The 17,577-nt window shown below is 43.0% G+C and overlaps 1 protein-coding gene and 1 long non-coding RNA gene across 2 annotated transcripts in view; one reads left to right on the top strand and one right to left on the bottom strand.

The window, feature by feature from the left end:
• The first annotated feature begins 14,206 nt into the window (after positions 1-14,206).
• On the top strand, positions 14,207-15,221 carry LOC145320316 (uncharacterized). The gene is made up of 3 exons (XR_013880160.1): positions 14,207-14,312; positions 14,813-14,874; positions 15,117-15,221. It is a non-coding gene; the product is annotated as an uncharacterized LOC145320316 (long non-coding RNA).
• Positions 15,222-16,794: 1,573 nt separating this feature from the next.
• Positions 16,795-17,577, bottom strand: part of LOC145319313 (uncharacterized) — a 33,639-nt gene continuing 32,856 nt past the window's right edge. Inside the window, exon 26 of the mRNA XM_080161387.1 lies at positions 16,795-17,545. Coding sequence (XP_080017513.1) covers positions 17,348-17,545 — 198 coding nt within the window. The 3' untranslated portion in view covers positions 16,795-17,347. The remainder of the gene's footprint in view (positions 17,546-17,577) is intronic.

The raw sequence follows: 17,577 nt of genomic DNA, 5'->3' as shown, positions 1-17,577 counted from the left end.
GTGTTTGAGTCCCTCCCCACATTTAGGCAGGCCAGTTTGACCGCTGGATAGCGGGGTCAACATCGGTCATGAGATAAATGGTGATATAATAAGATTAGTGCAGAGGGTTTGTTATGATAAGTCACAGCGTAGCAATTCTGTAAACTGCCTGTCCGTCTGGTTGTCGTATTACCACAACCTCCCCTTCAAGGGTTGCGGGGCTCTCGAGCCACCAGGCCTTGAACCTGGGGATACGACAACCTATGTCTGCGCAGGACAGGCTCTTCCTGGGGCACAGCTCGATGGAGGACAGCTCGGGCTACACAGGCTCCACGGGACACTCGTTGCTCTGTCTGGCTGTGGTTGGATATCAGCATTGTCAGCTCCTGGTTGGCTTCCAGGCATGGGTTGGCGACGGCCAAGCCCCGCCGCTGGAAATTTTGCCTCGTCTGCAGGACTAACTCTGCCTCAGCGGGTAGCTGAACACGGAGGCCTAGGCTAACTCTGGTGGTTCCCAAGGGGGGAATGATGATGGAGGAAGGCGCATAAAATTCCATGGGGGCGCCTGCTTGATCCAGGTTGCTTGGCCTCCTAGCTCCTACCCGGATAGGGATGGCTGTCATCAACAGGGGGCACATGGCTTCAGCTTCGTCCTCTGGGGCTGCCTCTTCCATTGCAGTGGCCGCTTCTCCTCCTACAGGCTCGCTGCTGGCCGGCAGGTTCTCCATGTCCGTATCAGGATTCCAGATGGCATCTCTGGGTGGCTCTGGAGCTGGCGGCGGCGGCGGTGGTTCGTTGGGTTGCTCCTGCAGGTTCTCTTCTACTGGGTCACGATCCTGGCCGCTAGGCTGTGGGGCGGCTGCGGTCGGCTGGTACACTGGGAACTGTCCTGGGTCACCAGCTGGGGGCGCTGCAGCTCCAACCGGCAGCTCGGTGGCATCCTCGTCGCCGTCCAGGTCGCCTTGAATGTCTGTTGGAATCTGGTGGGCAGTCACATCTCCAGTATATTTGCGCAGTCGGCCTACATGCGCGGTAACCTCCGAGATCCTGGCGATTGGAGAGGCAGGTTTGATGACATAATGGACTTCTGTAGCTTGCCTCACTACCTTCCAGGGGCCAGTCCATCTCTTGGTAATCTTGGCTGCCTTCCCTGGCACCAGGCGGGGGGCCAGGTACCAGACCAAGTCTCCAACCTCGTACTTGGCCGTGCCTTCGTAGGCTGCCGCGCTCCTCCGGATGGCTCCCTCCTCTTTCTGCTGGATGGCGTCATACACTGCATGGTAGCGTTGCAGGAGAGCTTGGACGTTGGCTGGAACCGAGGCATATTCTGTGTCTGGCAGCCGGAGCACCATGTCCACCGGAAGTTTGGCCTCTCTCCCAAAGTAGGCCAGGAACGGGGTCACGCCGGTGGATCTGCAGGCCTTGGTGTTGTAGGCGAAGGCAATGGCAGGCAAGTGTGGCTCCCAGTTGTTGTCGTCTCTGTCTAAGAACAGACGCATGCCTGTGTTGAGCGTCCGATGGAACCTTTCCACTCGGTTGGACTGCGGGTTGTAGGGTGGTGGATGTGTCAGGCCAATCTCAAGCTTGGAGGCCAGCTCCTGGAATACCTGGCCGGTGAACTCCATCCCGTTGTCGGAGTGGATCTTCAGGGGGCATCCGAACGTGGCCAGGTGGCGGTGCAGCAGGGCTTCAGCCACCGTGAGGGTGCGCTTGTTGGGGATGTCGTAGAGGCTGACAAACCGGCTGAACCCGTCTTGACAGGTGAGGATATAGTGGTTCCCGGCTGGGGTCTCTTGCAGTGGCCCCACCAGGTCAATAAACAGGACTTGCTGGGGATACCCCTGGCGGGAGGGCACATGTATCCCTTGCTTCAACCTTTCCTTGGTAACCTTCTGGACACGAGAAGGAGGGCCGAAGGCAGCAGATATCTGGTTCTTTCCCCTGTCAGGGTCTGGTCAGTGGTGGTGAGGCAGCCATGCTCGTCAAGTCCCAGGGCTGGGAAGCGGCTGGCGTACTGCTGCTCGTCTCGTTCCTTGCCGCGCAGCTCAGCCTTAGTTGGGGCTCTGCCATCAGCCACCCACTGGCGGACACGGAGCAGGAGAGGGTCCTGTGTCTGGGCTTCTAATACTCTAGCTGGGTCCAGTCGTGCGGCAGGGGGCCGGCTAGCTGCGGACTCCCCTAGCTGGCAAAGGTTGTGGATATACTCAGCCTGCTCTGCTAATTCTTCGGCGGTAGCCGTAGGCATGTTGGCGTCCTCCCGGCGGCTGAGGGCGTCGGCGTTGGTGTTCTGGGTGCCAGGGTGGTGGCAGACAGTGAAATCTAGGGCCGCTAGCTCCTCCTGCCAGCGGGCCACCATCCCTGTGGATGTGTTCAGCGACTTCATCTGCAGCAAGGCTGAGGAATCAGTGTTGATCTGGAAGCTGCGGTAGGACAAGATGCCGTGAAATTTCCGGATTCCATACATAATGGCGGCCATCTCTCCCTTCCAGGACGGGTAGCGAGTCTCGGGGTCGGTTGTCTTGCGCCCCACGGCGGCAATCAGCCTCTCCTTGCCGTCCTGGCATTGACTCAGAATGGCAGAGATGGCGCGGCTGCTGAAATCTGTGGTGAGCTGGAATACTGCCGGCAAGTCAAACCTGGGCGGCGCTCGGATGGGGGCTTGACGGAACTTGTCCTTGAGCTGTAGCAGCTGGGCTTCCATCTCAGGCGTCCAGGCTAGGGTCTTGGCCGTCTTCTGCCGATTCATCTCGTAGGTGAGGTCGGCATACTCTGGGATGAACAGGCGGTAGTATCCAAAGAACCCCAGAAGCGCCAGCAAATCCTTGGGGGTGCTGGGGGCCGGCCAGTCCAGGATACGGTCAATATAATCCTCTTGCATGGCTATCCCCTCACGGCTGAGGGTGTGGCCCAGATAATCCACCTTGGCTCGGAACAGCTTGGTCTTAGCTGGCTTGAGGCGGATTCCTCCCCTGCGGTGGGCTTCCAAGACCTCCCGGAGCCTAGCCAGGTGGGCCCAGGTATCCTGGTGGAAGGTCAGGACGTTGTCAAGGTATGACTGGAGGTTGGCTGTGCCTAGTGGGTTTAGGACCCCTGCAATAAACCTGGAATAGACAGACGGTGCCGTAGCCAGGCCAAAGGGCATCCTTTTCCATTGATACAAGCCCCTGGGGGTGGTGAAGGCGGTGCAGGGCCGGCTGTCCTCGGACACACGGATGGTGTAGTACGCGGCCACCGCGTCTAGGGCACTGTAGACGCGGTGTCCTCCAGCTCGTTCTACCAACTGCTGGATCCTGGGCAGAGGGTAGCTATCCAGTTCCAGGCACTTGTTGAGGGCTCTGTAGTCGACGGCCCAGCGGGTGCTCCCGTCCTTCTTCTTGATGGGCACCAGGGGGCTGCTCCAGGCGGAGTCTGACGGCTCTATGACTCCTTCTTGTAGCCAGGTGTCCAGTTGTTTCTCCAGCTCAGCCTCCTGATCCCTAAATCTCTGGCGGATCGGCTGGGTCCCTGGCTTGAGGCGCAGCTGCAGCTCAACTACGTCCGTGCAGCCGGGGGTAGAGTTGGAGAAGACGTCCCTGTATTCTGATAACAGGGTCCAAACCTCCTTCTTGAGCAAGGGGTCCTTGCGCAGGAACTCGTTGTCTTCCATCTCAAGGGCCTCCCACAACTCCTGCATATCTGGGGGCTCAACAGGCTCTTGGAACGAGTGGAGACGCGGGGGAGGCTTATCCGAAACCTCTAAAATGTCTGGCTTGACTAGCTCCCCAGCCACTGGGAGGCCAGCGTCCAGCAGGAGGGGCATCTCCCCTTCATTTACCACCAGCACTCGAAACACACTGGCGGAGCCAGGCCTGTGGGCATACAGGCCTTCTGGGATGACAAGATCCTCCCCAAACCTCTGTTCTGGGGCAGCTAGTTGGATGGCATCCTTGGTGCGGTGTCCTACTAATTCAACAGGGACAGCCATGACACCGCGGCCAGGCAAGACCACCCGCTTGGCCGTGCGGAGTTGGGGTGGCTGGCCGTCAGTTGGAGTGACAGCGCTTAGCCTATACGTGGCTGGTGCGGGGTCAGCTTCGGCTCCGGGACCCACCGGCCGCGACTTGACGGGCTCGGCCTCGGGAGGGGCTGACGTGTCGGAGCCAGGTGTGGCTCCGAGGGCGTCCGGCCACGATTTGACGGGCTCGGTGCTGGGATAGGCCGGGGCGCTGGGACCAGCCTGGGCTCCGTGGGCGTCCGGCCGCGACTTGACGGGCTCGGCGCTAGGAGAGGCTGAGGCAGCGGAGCCATGCGTGGCTCCGGAGGCGGCCGGCCACGACTTGACGGGCACGGCGCCGGGAGAGGCTGATTCCTGGGAGTTGAGTGTGGCTCCGGGTGCATCAGACCGCGACTTGACGGGTCTGGACTCGGACTTGGCTGGCTGACTGGCTGGGGGTCCCAGGTAGAGGGGGCCAGGTGGACACGGCTGGCCGTTGATAAAGGTGTCGGCGGAGAAGATTGGTTCTGGAGGGCTGGCAATCTCAGGGAACGTTGTTGGCAGGTTCTCCAGCGGCACCTTGGGCACTGGGGGCAACCCCATGGCTAGCAGGTTGGTCCCCCTATGGGCGTTGAGCGCAGTGTCCACCCAGTGCGTGCCTTTCTCGACCACACGCGGCTGCTCTGGCAGTGGGCCTGGCAGAGGCCCCTCGTAACTCAACTCTCTCTCGGCTGTCTCCCGGTCAATGGGGACGCCACGGAGTGGGATAAACTCCCCACGCACCCACAAGCAAGGTGGTTGCATGTCAAAACAGAGCCTAGTTCCGAACTCCTTGAGAAAATACCCTCCTAAGTTCAGAGGGTGTGAGAGATTCCGGACCACAGTCACGTGGTACAGATGGAGTATAAGGGTGTGTGAGACTGCCATATATAATTCTTTCAATTTTCCTATTACCTGGAGGGGCTGGCCTTCCTCGTTAGCAGTCAGGATTTGGGTGTTGTCCGGAATCAACATGCGTTGCACGCCCATTGCGTGCATGAGGTGTTCAGAAATTACAGCAGACCCTGGTACACGGTTGCCAGAATCGATCATGGCATCAACCTGTACATGCTGGGCAGGGTCAGGAGTAGGAAACCTCACCCTGATATGGCAGGGGAAGTGGAGGTCCTGCCCTTGAGACAAGGGGGCCTCCCGTTCGGCTGGGGTTGGCAGAAACGTTGGTGGTGGCCGAACCGCAGCTATGGTGGTATCGCTTACCATGGTGGCTTAGACTGTAGCTTCGAATCACTAGAGCTTATTAATTATCACTGGGTCAACAATTTTATATTTCTTTTATCACTTGGTTGACATTTATACACACTTTTGTGTTGTTATCACTAGGAGCTCTAGGTGTGATTCTGGAAGCACTGGCAGCAGGGAATGTCCGTCCTGCAAGGTTCAGAGGGGTAACGGCGGCAGGGAATGTCCCGTCCTGCAGCGCCGCTGGTTCGAATCCCGAAAGATGGCGGCAGGGAATGGCCCGTCCTACAGCGCCTCGGGTTCGAATCCTGGAAGGCAGCGGCAGGGAATGTCCCGTCCTGCCGTGCCTGTGGCTCAAATTCTGCTATCCGTCGCAGTGGTAGGCCTTACTTGTGTGCTGAAGCTTCGCAGCCACACATTGCCTTCTCAGGGAGACCAGCACCTAGCTGTCCGTCTCGTAGGTTTGGCCTGGGTGTCCTGGGGCTTGTCCCAGCTACACTTGCCAATTTAGACTCAGTTCTGTAGCCGTTTGATCTAAATTGTCCGATTACCGTGGCTGCGCACCTAGCGCTACTCCTACACGGTACGGAAAAAGCGTCTTAACTGGCGCTTTTAGCAGGCTAAATTTGCTTGCCGTAGGCCAAAGGCCCACATATTGCGTTCAAAATGATGGAAATTCGACCTAAAAAGGCCGTCTCACGGGTCAGTTGGCTTCTCAGTTGGCAGCTGATTGTCCCCTTACTTGCCAAAGGGTCCAATCAGAGGTAGAATAGGCTAATTTCTGTAAGGCTCGATTGAAACACGCTGACACCAAGTTATGGTAAGCCGAACGTTTCAGCTCACAGGGTTGCGAGTTCGAGTTCAACGAGCCTTAGCCTTGAATTATTCTACCAAAACAAACTAGCAGGATTTAGTCATACAGAAATTATATATTTAACTGAATAATATTTACAATGAATGTTTACTATATATATACAACAGATTATAACAATGGTTAGGTTTGAAGGGGGTGTGGGACGCAAGGGCTTAGCTCACGGCGGTAGACAGGCTGTGGGGGCAGCGGTGGTAAAAGGGGAGGCAGCGCCTCCCGGTTGTATAATCGCGTGAGGGGCGCGTGATAGCTGCGTGTTTGAGTCCCTCCCCACATTTAGGCAGGCCAGTTTGACCGCTGGATAGCGGGGTCAACATCGGTCATGAGATAAATGGTGATATAATAAGATTAGTGCAGAGGGTTTGTTATGATAAGTCACAGCGTAGCAATTCTGTAAACTGCCTGTCCGTCTGGTTGTCGTATTACCACATAAACATAGGATAGAGTATATAAAAGGACATACTTTCAATATTTAGATTTGATTATTGATATTGAGTTAGTTATTTCCTAAATTGAATAAAAAGTTTTAAAAGTAACGGTAGGTGGCTTAGCCGTTTAGTCTTTTTTTTTGGCTATTTTAGGGCAAATGCATCATTTATTACATAGGAATCAATTTTTCATACATATTTTTGCTTTTTTTTCATGTTAAATGATAACAATTACTATTTTTTTCTTCAATTTCTAGTACCAGCCGCTACCGGCTGAAAGCGGCTGGGAGAGGCCAAGAGTATGATTTGTAGATAGGGCTTTTGACATTTCTATGGAATTCGGTGCCACTTGCGCATTGATTACGAGATTGCATTACTCCACCCCCCTCCCCATTAATAAATTAGGCAATCTAAATTAAAATTAATATTTATAAAATGGCAAATAATACAAGTTATTCAAGGGATAGAGGGAATATTGGGCTGTACCCAAAGTTTAAAACCCCGTTACCAAAAGCCTTGTATTCTTTCAAGGAAGTCCAAGATTTTTTTGGAGGGAGGGAATAATCTTTATATCATAGAGGCAAGGACGTCCAAGCTTTTTTATTTGGGAGGGGGGGGGGGGGTATCACTTATTTACACCCCCCCCCCTCTTATACGTCCCTGAGTCCTATTACTGAATTTTGATTGGTTAGATTGGTTATTAGGTACGTATATCAATTCATTGTCCATTGTTCTATCCTTTAATATCGTTGGGCAATTTGAAACAAAATTGCAAGGTACAATTTGGTTATTTGTACAAAAACTTTGAATTGAAAATCTGTTTCTTCCAAGGATCTTAAGGAAAAGACAATGATGATATTCAAATAACTGGATGAAAAGTTTGGATATTATTAGTTTCAAGACAACCAATTAAAAATATCTTAAGCTAGTGAATAGGATAACGTGGTTATAAAACTCAGGGTACCCGTGTAATTTTCAGTCTTATGTCCCATTGATTTCTTTAAAGTTTAAACATCTTTGCTTTATTTAAATCATTGGTTGAATAGTTAAAATTAAACATTATTAGTTTCATACCAACCAATTAAAAATCATTAAGATATCGAATAAGATTAATTAAAAAACTCTGGGCACCCGTGTAATTTTCAGCTTAATGTCCCATCACATCATTCCTTGAATTCTCACAGGTCTCCTTAACAAAACCTTAGATTTAAAAAAATCTCCAAAGAAACGGACAACGGGGCCTTCAAATAGGGTACAGTGGTGGTCAGAATCCGTTGGAGATTAAATCTTAGCTGCTCCTTCTTGCCAGATATTGCAATTTGAGGTTTTGTGGTAAAAATGCCTAAAATTACAAGAATTCCAAGGATATATGCAAAAGGGAACACCTTAATTCATCAAATAAAAAGGGTGAGTTTAACATTTGAGGAGTTTAGATATCTCTTCATATGTAAAGTACACACTTCATCCTCATTTAGAACAATTTTTACTTCTATAAGTGATGTTTTTAACTCCAATAAGAGTAATAAATAAGGTACTATAAGTTTAAAGAGGTTTTCCCAATTTACAACTTGATCATAAAGGCTGTTACCCTAGAACCAGTAGGAAAAACTTCAGTTTAAGTTTACATATGGCCCAAGTTACTTTTAGTAGTTCTGCCCCCCCCCCCCCATACTCTCACAACCTGCAAACTTTAGGGTGGAGGGGGGGGGGGAGCATAGTAATACTATTATGTGTTTCTCAAAAACTAATTGAAGTATAGTGGGAAAATTTTTATGTAAGGTTTTTAGGCCAAAATTTTGTAGAAATTATGTTGACCACCTTCTTCTCCCCCCCTGGTCCTAACAAATTTGGGGGGGGGGGGGGGTTGGCAGAATATCATTCAAATGTGTTTTAAGAAACTATTTATATAAGCTTTTGGATTTGTATTGTTGTGGGACCCAAAGCACTTTTACAAATATTGCTGACCCATTTTCCCCTGGGAATTGCAGTTGAAAGGGCAATACTATGGTGTGTTACTAAAAAACCAATAGAATTATAGCAGCAAAGCAAACCTTTGAGATATGCTTTGTTAAGTTAAAAGTAACTTTTACAAATTTTGCTGAATCCTCCCTCCATCCTCCCTTTCCCTCCCTATTGCTTTACAATCCCCCCCCCCCTTCCTCCAATTAAGTAATAGAAGGGAGTACAGCAATACCGATGTGATTTACTTTGAGATTACTTAAGATATAGAGGGCTTTTGGATTTAAACTTTAGTAGGTCCATAATTACTTCATACTTGAACAAATATTGCTGACCTTTTCCCAACCTGAACCAACCCAATCCAGAAAAATTATATTGCTGCTCAATTTCCTCTATCCCCATAAAAAATATTGAAATATTGATTGCCCTCCCCCTCCAGCTACCCTCCTTACAACCTCACCACCTGTGTTTTACTCAGGAACCACTATAGCAATAAGAAGCAAACTTTGGAATAAAGCTCTTAGATTTCCAAATTACTTTATATGTATTACCTATTCAATGTTTGGGGAAGGAGCAATGGGTTGACAATATTTCTTTTATTAGTTCAATAGGTTGGAGGAGATTATGCAGCAAAATAATTGTATTAGATTGGGAGGGTTGTAGTTGGAATAGATATTTATAAAAGTAAATATGTGCCTATGTAAGTTAAAATATTAACCCTGAATATCTCCAGAGGTTTCTAAATAATATACAATATTATTTACCTATGCCACTAGCTACTATTACCAACAGATGGAGGGTGGGGGGGGGGGGGATTCAGCAATCTATAATACAAAGTAGAACGGTGTCTGTCTGTCCGTCTGTCCGTCTGTCTGTCTGTCCCTTAAGATCTCGGTAACCACTGAACCGATCGGATTCTACTCTTCAGGGTATATACCTATTGGTCCTGTGGTGGTTTTAAGCTATTTTCTTGCGGGGTGGGACACCCCCAACCCCCCCAAAAACAAAAAATTTTGCCTTAATTTTTTTTATCACCTCTTGGGGCAAAGCCCCTAGAGGCTAGGGGCGAAGCCGCTAGTATTTGTAAAAGTGACAAGTATCCTAAAAAAGCTTAAATCCAAAGTTTGCTTTATAAAAAACATTGATTTCAAAGTAACACAAGAGTATTTGGTATTCTCTTCTTGGGAACTTTTTTTCCAATTTTGAAAATTTGAGTCCCCCCCCCCCCCCAACAACAAACAACTAATTTAGGTTAGGTTAGGTTATAGGCTAGGGAGCAAAGCACTGTGGCTAGGCAGGCAAGGGGGCCAAGCGCTGCAGCCAGGCAGGCAAGGGGACTGAGCGCTGCTGCTAGGCAGGCTAGGGAGCTGAGCGCTGCAACCAGAGTTGTGCGTTGTTGGGGGATAGGGGGGGGGGGGTGTACTTAATTTTCAAAATTTCTAAGAGGATATTACTGAGTATTTTCCATTGGGGAGGGGGTTGGGTGCAGCAATATTTGTAAGAGATTTTGATGCCTTCTAAAGTTTAAGTACTAAAGCTTATATATTTCTTTAATGATATCTAAAGAACTTGTCTGCCTCTTCACCACCTTCTAATTAGATTTCATTAGGAGGGGGGGAGGGGGTAGTCAACAATATTTCCAGAAACTTTAGGCCTCAGAATCTTACATATAATTTTTTCTCACAATACTTCAAGTAGTTTTGAGTAAAACATAATACTATTACTTTGCCCAACCCCTTCCCCCTAGAATTTATGGGTTGCAAGGGGGGGTTGAAGGGGTGGGGGGGGGGGGGTGTTGAGAGTATTTTAAAAATTAACTTAAGGTATATGTAAACTTGGATTGAAAATATCTCTACTGGTTACAGGGTAACAGCCTCTAGCTTAAAGTTGTAAACTGGACTATGTACCTTTTTCATTAAATAATTTCTTTAAAGTCTTTAAATTTTCTAAATGGGGAGGGACTGTGTAGTTTACATATGCAGAGACATATAAACTCCTCAAAAGTTAAACTCACCCTTTTTATTTGATGAATTAAGGTATTCACTTATGCATATATCCTTGGAATTTTAGGCATTTTTACCACAAAACTTCAAATTGCAATATCTGGCAAGAAGGAGCAGCTAAGATTTAATCTCCAACGGATTCTGACCACCACTGTACCCTATTTGAAGGCCCCGTTGTCCGTTTCTTTGGAGATTTTTTAAAATCTAAGGTTTTGTTAAGGAGACCTGTGTTCTTTAGACATCTTTGCTTTGGTAAGATTAAATGGAACCATTATGTTCAATATCAGCAAGCCATTTTGAAAGTTTTAGTTGAACATAAGAGAGAGCAATTGTAAACAAAAATGACGACATCCATAAAAGCGAAGCTCTGAAACATGTTTAAAATGAACGTACGGACATTCGGGTAACGATTATAGAGTTGCTATGCTGTTTAAAACGAACATAACGGCTACAGGAATCACCATGCAAAGTTTGAAAACGATAGAACAATTCCAACATGCCTAAATCAATGAAAAGAGCTATCCGTTCCACGAAAAAAGCTAACCGTTAAGGTTGGACGGACCGACCCTAATTATAGAAAAGCTTCGCTTTAATAAACAAAATATTGAAAAATTTGATAATTGTATGTACTTTTCATAATTTTGATTCTACTAATTTCCGCAAATTTATATATTTTCAATTATTAATTCAAAAAGGAATTTGTGATTTAATGAGATTTATTAGCAATATAAATATTTGATATTGTATAATTTCCAATAAATATTTAGTCAAAACAATGTAACTCACTTACAGGGATGAGGGATAAAATGTGAGCAAAAAGTCACAAAACCAACGGATGGAAGGGCACATTGGACTGTTTATTACACTAGTCCCCAAAGTTTTAGAATAACATTTTCTAATTTATTAACATATTTGGGTATTTTTGGGTAATTTTCATGTATCATTATGTGGAATGTACAGCTATTTATTGGCCATTGTCTTATCCCTTTAGTTCCCTGCACAAAACCACTTAACGTTAACAAATATAAATTAAAATATTCTATTGCTTCCCTTTTTAGTAGCGACGCTACTCTATAATTCCAAATGTCCGTCCAGCTGTCTGTCCGTCAGACACGGAAAGGGGTAAACTTGATTTTCACGGCTTTTATTCAAGATAGACTGCTGAAATTTTAGTGAAGATTCCTATGATATATGCCCATTTTATCTGTAAGGCAAAATTCTCCACGAGGGCTAGGAATCGAGCTGTAGTGCTTAGGAGAGGTAAGTAGAAATCAAAATCAATAATGCTTTCTAATTGTCATTGCTTGGACATGATTTGGTTCATTTTTTGTTATTTTTTGACCAAAACTGTAGGGTTTATAATGAAAAGTGTGAAGCGATCGGTTTTTTTTAACACCCTTTATGATTTGTTAAGATTCCATTATATTGATTTTTTCATCCTTGTTGACTTTAGAGGCTTCAGTATAGATGTAAATGGCACATATTATTTAAGTCAAGGGTTGTATAAACGACAAAGCCCAATCTCTACCATCTTTGATTCCTGTGACGTCATATTCTCCATCTCTTTTCTAGGGGTTTTCTTTCCCACTTCTCCTCTGATCTCCCTCATTTTATGACGTAACAGGAATTAAAGTGGTGCAAAAGTTAAAGTGGTACCGATTGGGCTTCGTCGTTTTAAACAACCTATATGTAAATTGTAGAACAGCTGTGCAATAAAAATACTTTTTTAATTCTCAGAAAGAATCATTTCAGGGATCTTAAGGGATAGGGCAATTGACTTTAAATTGATGTACATACCTTCAATGATTTATAAATAATTGCTCCTTTTGTGGGCATAAATTATTGGTAGAAAAATTAAGACACTGATAATTTGAACTAACAAATCAATATTCTAAAAAAGATTTTTTTTAGCCAACGAATGGAAAAACCAGGTGATTTTATGTTTGAAATTTAGGATCAACTGCAGTTCACGGTGAAATATTCCTGGTAACGAATATTTCCAAAAATCTATGAATTTTAAAGACTGCTAGCTGCCAAACGGCTGAACGTACAGATCATACCCGAACACCATTTTAAGCGGCATAAGAAGGCCTACAAATAATCTGGAATAGCCAAGATCCAATGATGCACAGGGAAAGCTTCACTGAAGAAAAAAACGCGTAAAATAGGTCTTTATCGCGCATTTCTCTGCACTGCAAGATAATTATGCATTATTGATTTCAAGATTATTTGTAGGCCTTCTTATGCCACTTAAAACAGTGTGTGGGCATGATCTGTACGTTCAGCCGTATGGCAGCTAGCAGTCTTTAAAATTCATAGATTTTTGGAAATATTCGTTACCAGGAATATTTTACCGTGAACTGGTTTTGATCCGAAATTTGCAATACCTCAGGAAGGGATACGAGAATGGAGTTAAATTGATGACATCCTCTCAATGATTCCTTCTGCAGAATTATATTATTAGTTGAAAAGTTTGAACACTACTAGTTTGGAACAAAATAAATAAAATTCAACAACCATACCAGAAAGACAACGAATAAGAAAACATTGCTATTAAACTTTGGGTAGATTTATAATTCATAGTCCAATTTCTAGTCCCAAGCTGAATTTTTCTTAGAATTTATTTAAATTTGCATAAATGCAAAGAAAATTATTTACATTTAATTAATATAAAATTAGAAAGAAGTTAATTTAATTAATATAAAATTAGAAAGAAATTGAAATTGTGCTCAGTCTTTAAAAACCAATTAAAAATGAAGCACTTCAAAATAATCTTCTTCATTATTTTAAAGTAAAAAATACTCAAGGAAGACAACATCCTTCAGTAGCGAAGCACAAAAATTAATCGGTGGTCCAAGCTTTTTATTTGGGGGGAGTAAAATTTTTTTTAAAAAGGGGGGGGCAATTAACCCCCGTGAAATCTGTTGGCAGGGGTAAATTTTGTTTACCCCCCCCCCTAAAATTTACCCCCGGGGTAAAATTTTTTGGGGGGGTAATTTGATAATATATTAATATTTAAAAGTAAAAATGCGCGTGAAGCGCGCCAAATTTTTTTTGTTAGGGATTTTTTATTTTTGGGGGTATTCCCCCCCTAAAATTATTTGGGGGGGGGGGTAAATACCCCCTCGTAAATGGTTTGGGGTAACTTTGAAAATGGGAGGGGTAAAATGAACGGCACTCCCAAATTCGTTGGGTGGGGGGTAATCACCCCTTTACCCCCCCCCCCCCCTTGGACGTCTATGGACGAAAGGACAAAGTCAATAATAGAGAAGATGCTCAGATGATAAAAAGAAAGCGATCATGCAATAAAACATAGAAATGTTATGAAATAAAGTCTTTCGATTCATGACAAATAGAACGAAGGACCAAGTAAATTATATACAGGAATCTTCATCAAAATTTCAGCCGTCTATCTTCAGTATGATTTTCCCTATAGAGTTAAAGACGGTGGCCTAACAGAATAACTTCCAAAGTGAATTATAACGCAGTATCGCTACTAGAAATTGAATATTTCTTCAAGCGTTTCATAGTCAATTGGATAAGATAGGCTAAATCTAAATCTATTGTACTGTTTCTATTAGTTTAGGATTTAATTCAAAATTGTTTTCTTGTGAAATGAAAATAACCAAACTTTATATGCTTATAAAATCAGAGAGTTAGATGACATTGAGTTGAGCTGTTTATTACACCAGTACCCAACCCTTCCCTAAGTGAACTTTGAGGCCTGTAGTGGCGTAATCACTTTTAATACATGTTTTAGTGTGTTGTTCTTGGAAGCCCATATCCGGTCAACCAATTTTGTGGTTACATATGTATCCATAGGCGAAGATAGGAGATTTAGAGCGTGGAAATCTTTTAAGGTAATTTCTTTAGGATAGAGGAATGCGGGGGGAGGCATTATTTTTAAAAAAACTAAAGTGACAGGATGTTTTAAATACTTGGTTTAAGTCAATCACCCACCCACCAACCCCCTTCCGAATTTGTGTTTTTTTAACAATCAATTCATTAAAATTATTAAAATATCTTTTAAAATTTTTAAGAAAATAGCTTAAAACCTCCGTAGAACCAGTGGGTGGTAAACTCAAGAGACAGTCATACTATTTTGAGCTATATAGATAACTTCGTTATGACAGTAAATCTATAAATATAAATGTATTACCAGATAACTATACCTGGATTTCACTGTTGGGGACCTTTTTCGTCTGCTGGCAAATTGCTTTCTGCTCTATTGTGGCGACTTGGCTGTGTTAATATTTCTGACGCTATTGGTTAATTTTCAAAGGTCCAATTGAAAGGCACAGGGTTTTCGGGGTAGAGACATACATACAGTTATTTAACCCATTCCCCATCTATTGTTAAGACTGATAATGATGAAGATTGCGCTGAGAGATGTCTGGCCTTGGCAAATTCTTTTGGAGGACGGTAATCATTGCAGAATATTTGCAGGGAGGGAGAGGAAATAGGAGAAAAGCTAGTGAAAAAAAGACGAAACGCAATAATTGGTTTTCTTTCCATGATCCAAAATTCTTAACTTAAGGGGTGTTAGGTAAAATATTAAAAGTCCTACCCTTTTTCTATGGCCTTAGAAGGACGCTAGTCCACTGTATCAAAGTAGTAAATTAAATTTCAAAACTAAATCTTAATGATGAATGTTTTCTTATCAGGCCTAATGTATGTAATGCTTTTACTTTTGAAGCAGATTCCTCAGAATGCACCTTAAAGATAATACCGACGGAAGAAAGAATCAGAATGAAAAGTAAATCTTCAGGTAAAGCAGAGAAGAGAGTTTAAAAAACCCTTTAATTCATTTCATCCGTTTGTCCATTTTTTTATTGTCATTTTATGTATGTTGTCATTCTTGTTAATTAAATCCATTTTTTTTATGTTTAGGGGATGTTAGAATACAGGTTGATATCGAACAAGTAGAATTTATTAATTAGCTTATTATAAAATTATGAAAATAAATATTATTTGACTTTTATCATTTTAACAGCACAGCTAGCTAATAACATTGGTTTGTTCATAAGTATGTGCGATTAGCCATAGTTTCTTAGAGTTTGGACCTAAGAGTCCTAGGGTTTGTATAGTCACTAGGGCCAGCTTATGCTCCACGTTCAAGTACATTATGACTTAACATGCTGTTTTATGGTATCTCCTCGTTATTACCTCGCCATTGCCGATTTTGAATATGGCAGACGTACCAGATTAAGTAACCCTAATGAAGGACACTCTCCCCAGAGGAGCCTGGGATTTGTTAGTATTATACACTTATATTAGATTTTATGAAAATCTTGGATAACCGAAGCTTTTAATAAAATCCGTTTGTTCGTAACGGATACCTCTTATCGTTAAATGAACCTAACATAAATTTTCAACAATAGTTTCTTTATACCCAGAAAAGCCTAAGTCCAAAGTATCTTTATGGTTCAAGTGGTTTCAGGATTGAAAGAAAATTTGATGAAAAATTGCTTGATAGAGGATAATGTTTAAGGAAATACTTACATTTTTATGACTTGATCATAGAGTTGCTTCGCTTAAAATATTGTACTTTGTTGTCCCAGGAATCAGAATACCAAAAATCAGATCAATCGGATAATTCGATCACATAAAATGTTTTTGTTAAAAAAGTAAAAAATTAACATGGACGTACGGATATTCTTGTATTCGTAATTATAGAGTTGCTACGCTTTCTAGATCGTACCGAACTACTACAGCAATCACCATGCAAAGTTTGAAATCGATAGGACAATTCTAACATGTCTAAATAATAAAAAAAGCTATCTGTCCCTGATGGACCGACCCTAATTATAGAAATGCTTCGCTTTTTAAAATACTAAAATTAAAAACACATTTTAATATTTCATAATTTATTAGAAAAAACCTTAAATTTCCATTTGAATTAAAATGATGAAACACAAAAACTTATAAGGTATTTAAGAATGTCGCAACAACGAACGTCCAATTTACGGATTCACGATATTTTTTCCATCTACCACTTAAAATATTTTTTTGACGATTTTTCGTTTTTTTCTTTCTAAATTTAATACCTTGAGGCAATAGCACAACCTATAACCTAACCGTATTTAAATACCAACCAGTAAATTTTACAATAAATATAAAACCTTTTTTTAAAGACAGAAATTAATTATGCCTCAAACTTTTCAACCACTTATTTATAACCTTATCCTTAACAATAAATATACCTACGTGAATTTATTTATATCAATACCTCGATTTCTTAAAATTGCGCAATTCTTCATAAAAATAAACCACAACCGTTGTCTATAAACAACAACACATGAAATGAACTAAACAACTGCTATTCGAATCTTGAATATTCTCTTTTCAACAGCAGAATGTATTTAGTGTGCACAGAGATAATTATAATAATAATAATAATTATACATTAATACAATAATTAATAGAATTTATAAATATTATCAAATTAATAACATTAAAGTTATGCAGGCCGTATTATGTTTTTTTTTTAAGCGAGCTGGATGAATTTATATTTCTTTCTCGCATTTCTGTTTTTAAATTCTTGTTGAATTTCAAGCAATTTATATGAACAATTTAACTAAAAATATTGAAAAAGATCACAGATGTTTGTTCGTTTTACAATCTTTGAAATGTGACACTTATATTTTTAATATATTAAGCTGACATTATTATTAATTTAATTACCCATTTAATTAACGTAAATTTTTCACCATTTGAGTTAGATCAACTCTTTAATAATCTAATTCCAAGATCACTTTTAGATAGGGCTGTTTCTTAGGTCATTTTGTTACCGTTTTATTTGCCACAGAAATTACTGTGACAATAAGGTATTAAATAACTTTAGAAACTACCTACAAAGTCAATGTTTTTTTTACAAGTAGCGCAGCTACTGTTTCTACATAATACTGCAGAGCCCAGAGATGCCCTGGTCCTTGCAGGCCATTGGCACCACGTTCAACGCCTTTCCCCTGAGCTTCGGCTTGGCCTTGTCTATCTCCTCCTGGCTGGGACACTTGGTCACGATGCTGTCCTTGTCGAACTCCGTCTCCTCGTCAGTTGTCGAAGACGCCTGGCTCTCTTGACGAGTCACCTCCTACTCAGATAATTATTAGGTTTGGAAAAAAT

The sequence above is a fragment of the Acartia tonsa genome, chromosome 5 (assembly GCF_053477335.1).
Source record: "Acartia tonsa isolate MP-2025a chromosome 5, ASM5347733v1, whole genome shotgun sequence".
Taxonomy (NCBI): domain Eukaryota; kingdom Metazoa; phylum Arthropoda; class Copepoda; order Calanoida; family Acartiidae; genus Acartia; species Acartia tonsa.
Note: the sequence above shows the minus strand (reverse complement) of the source record. Positions and strands in the feature narration are given on the sequence as shown.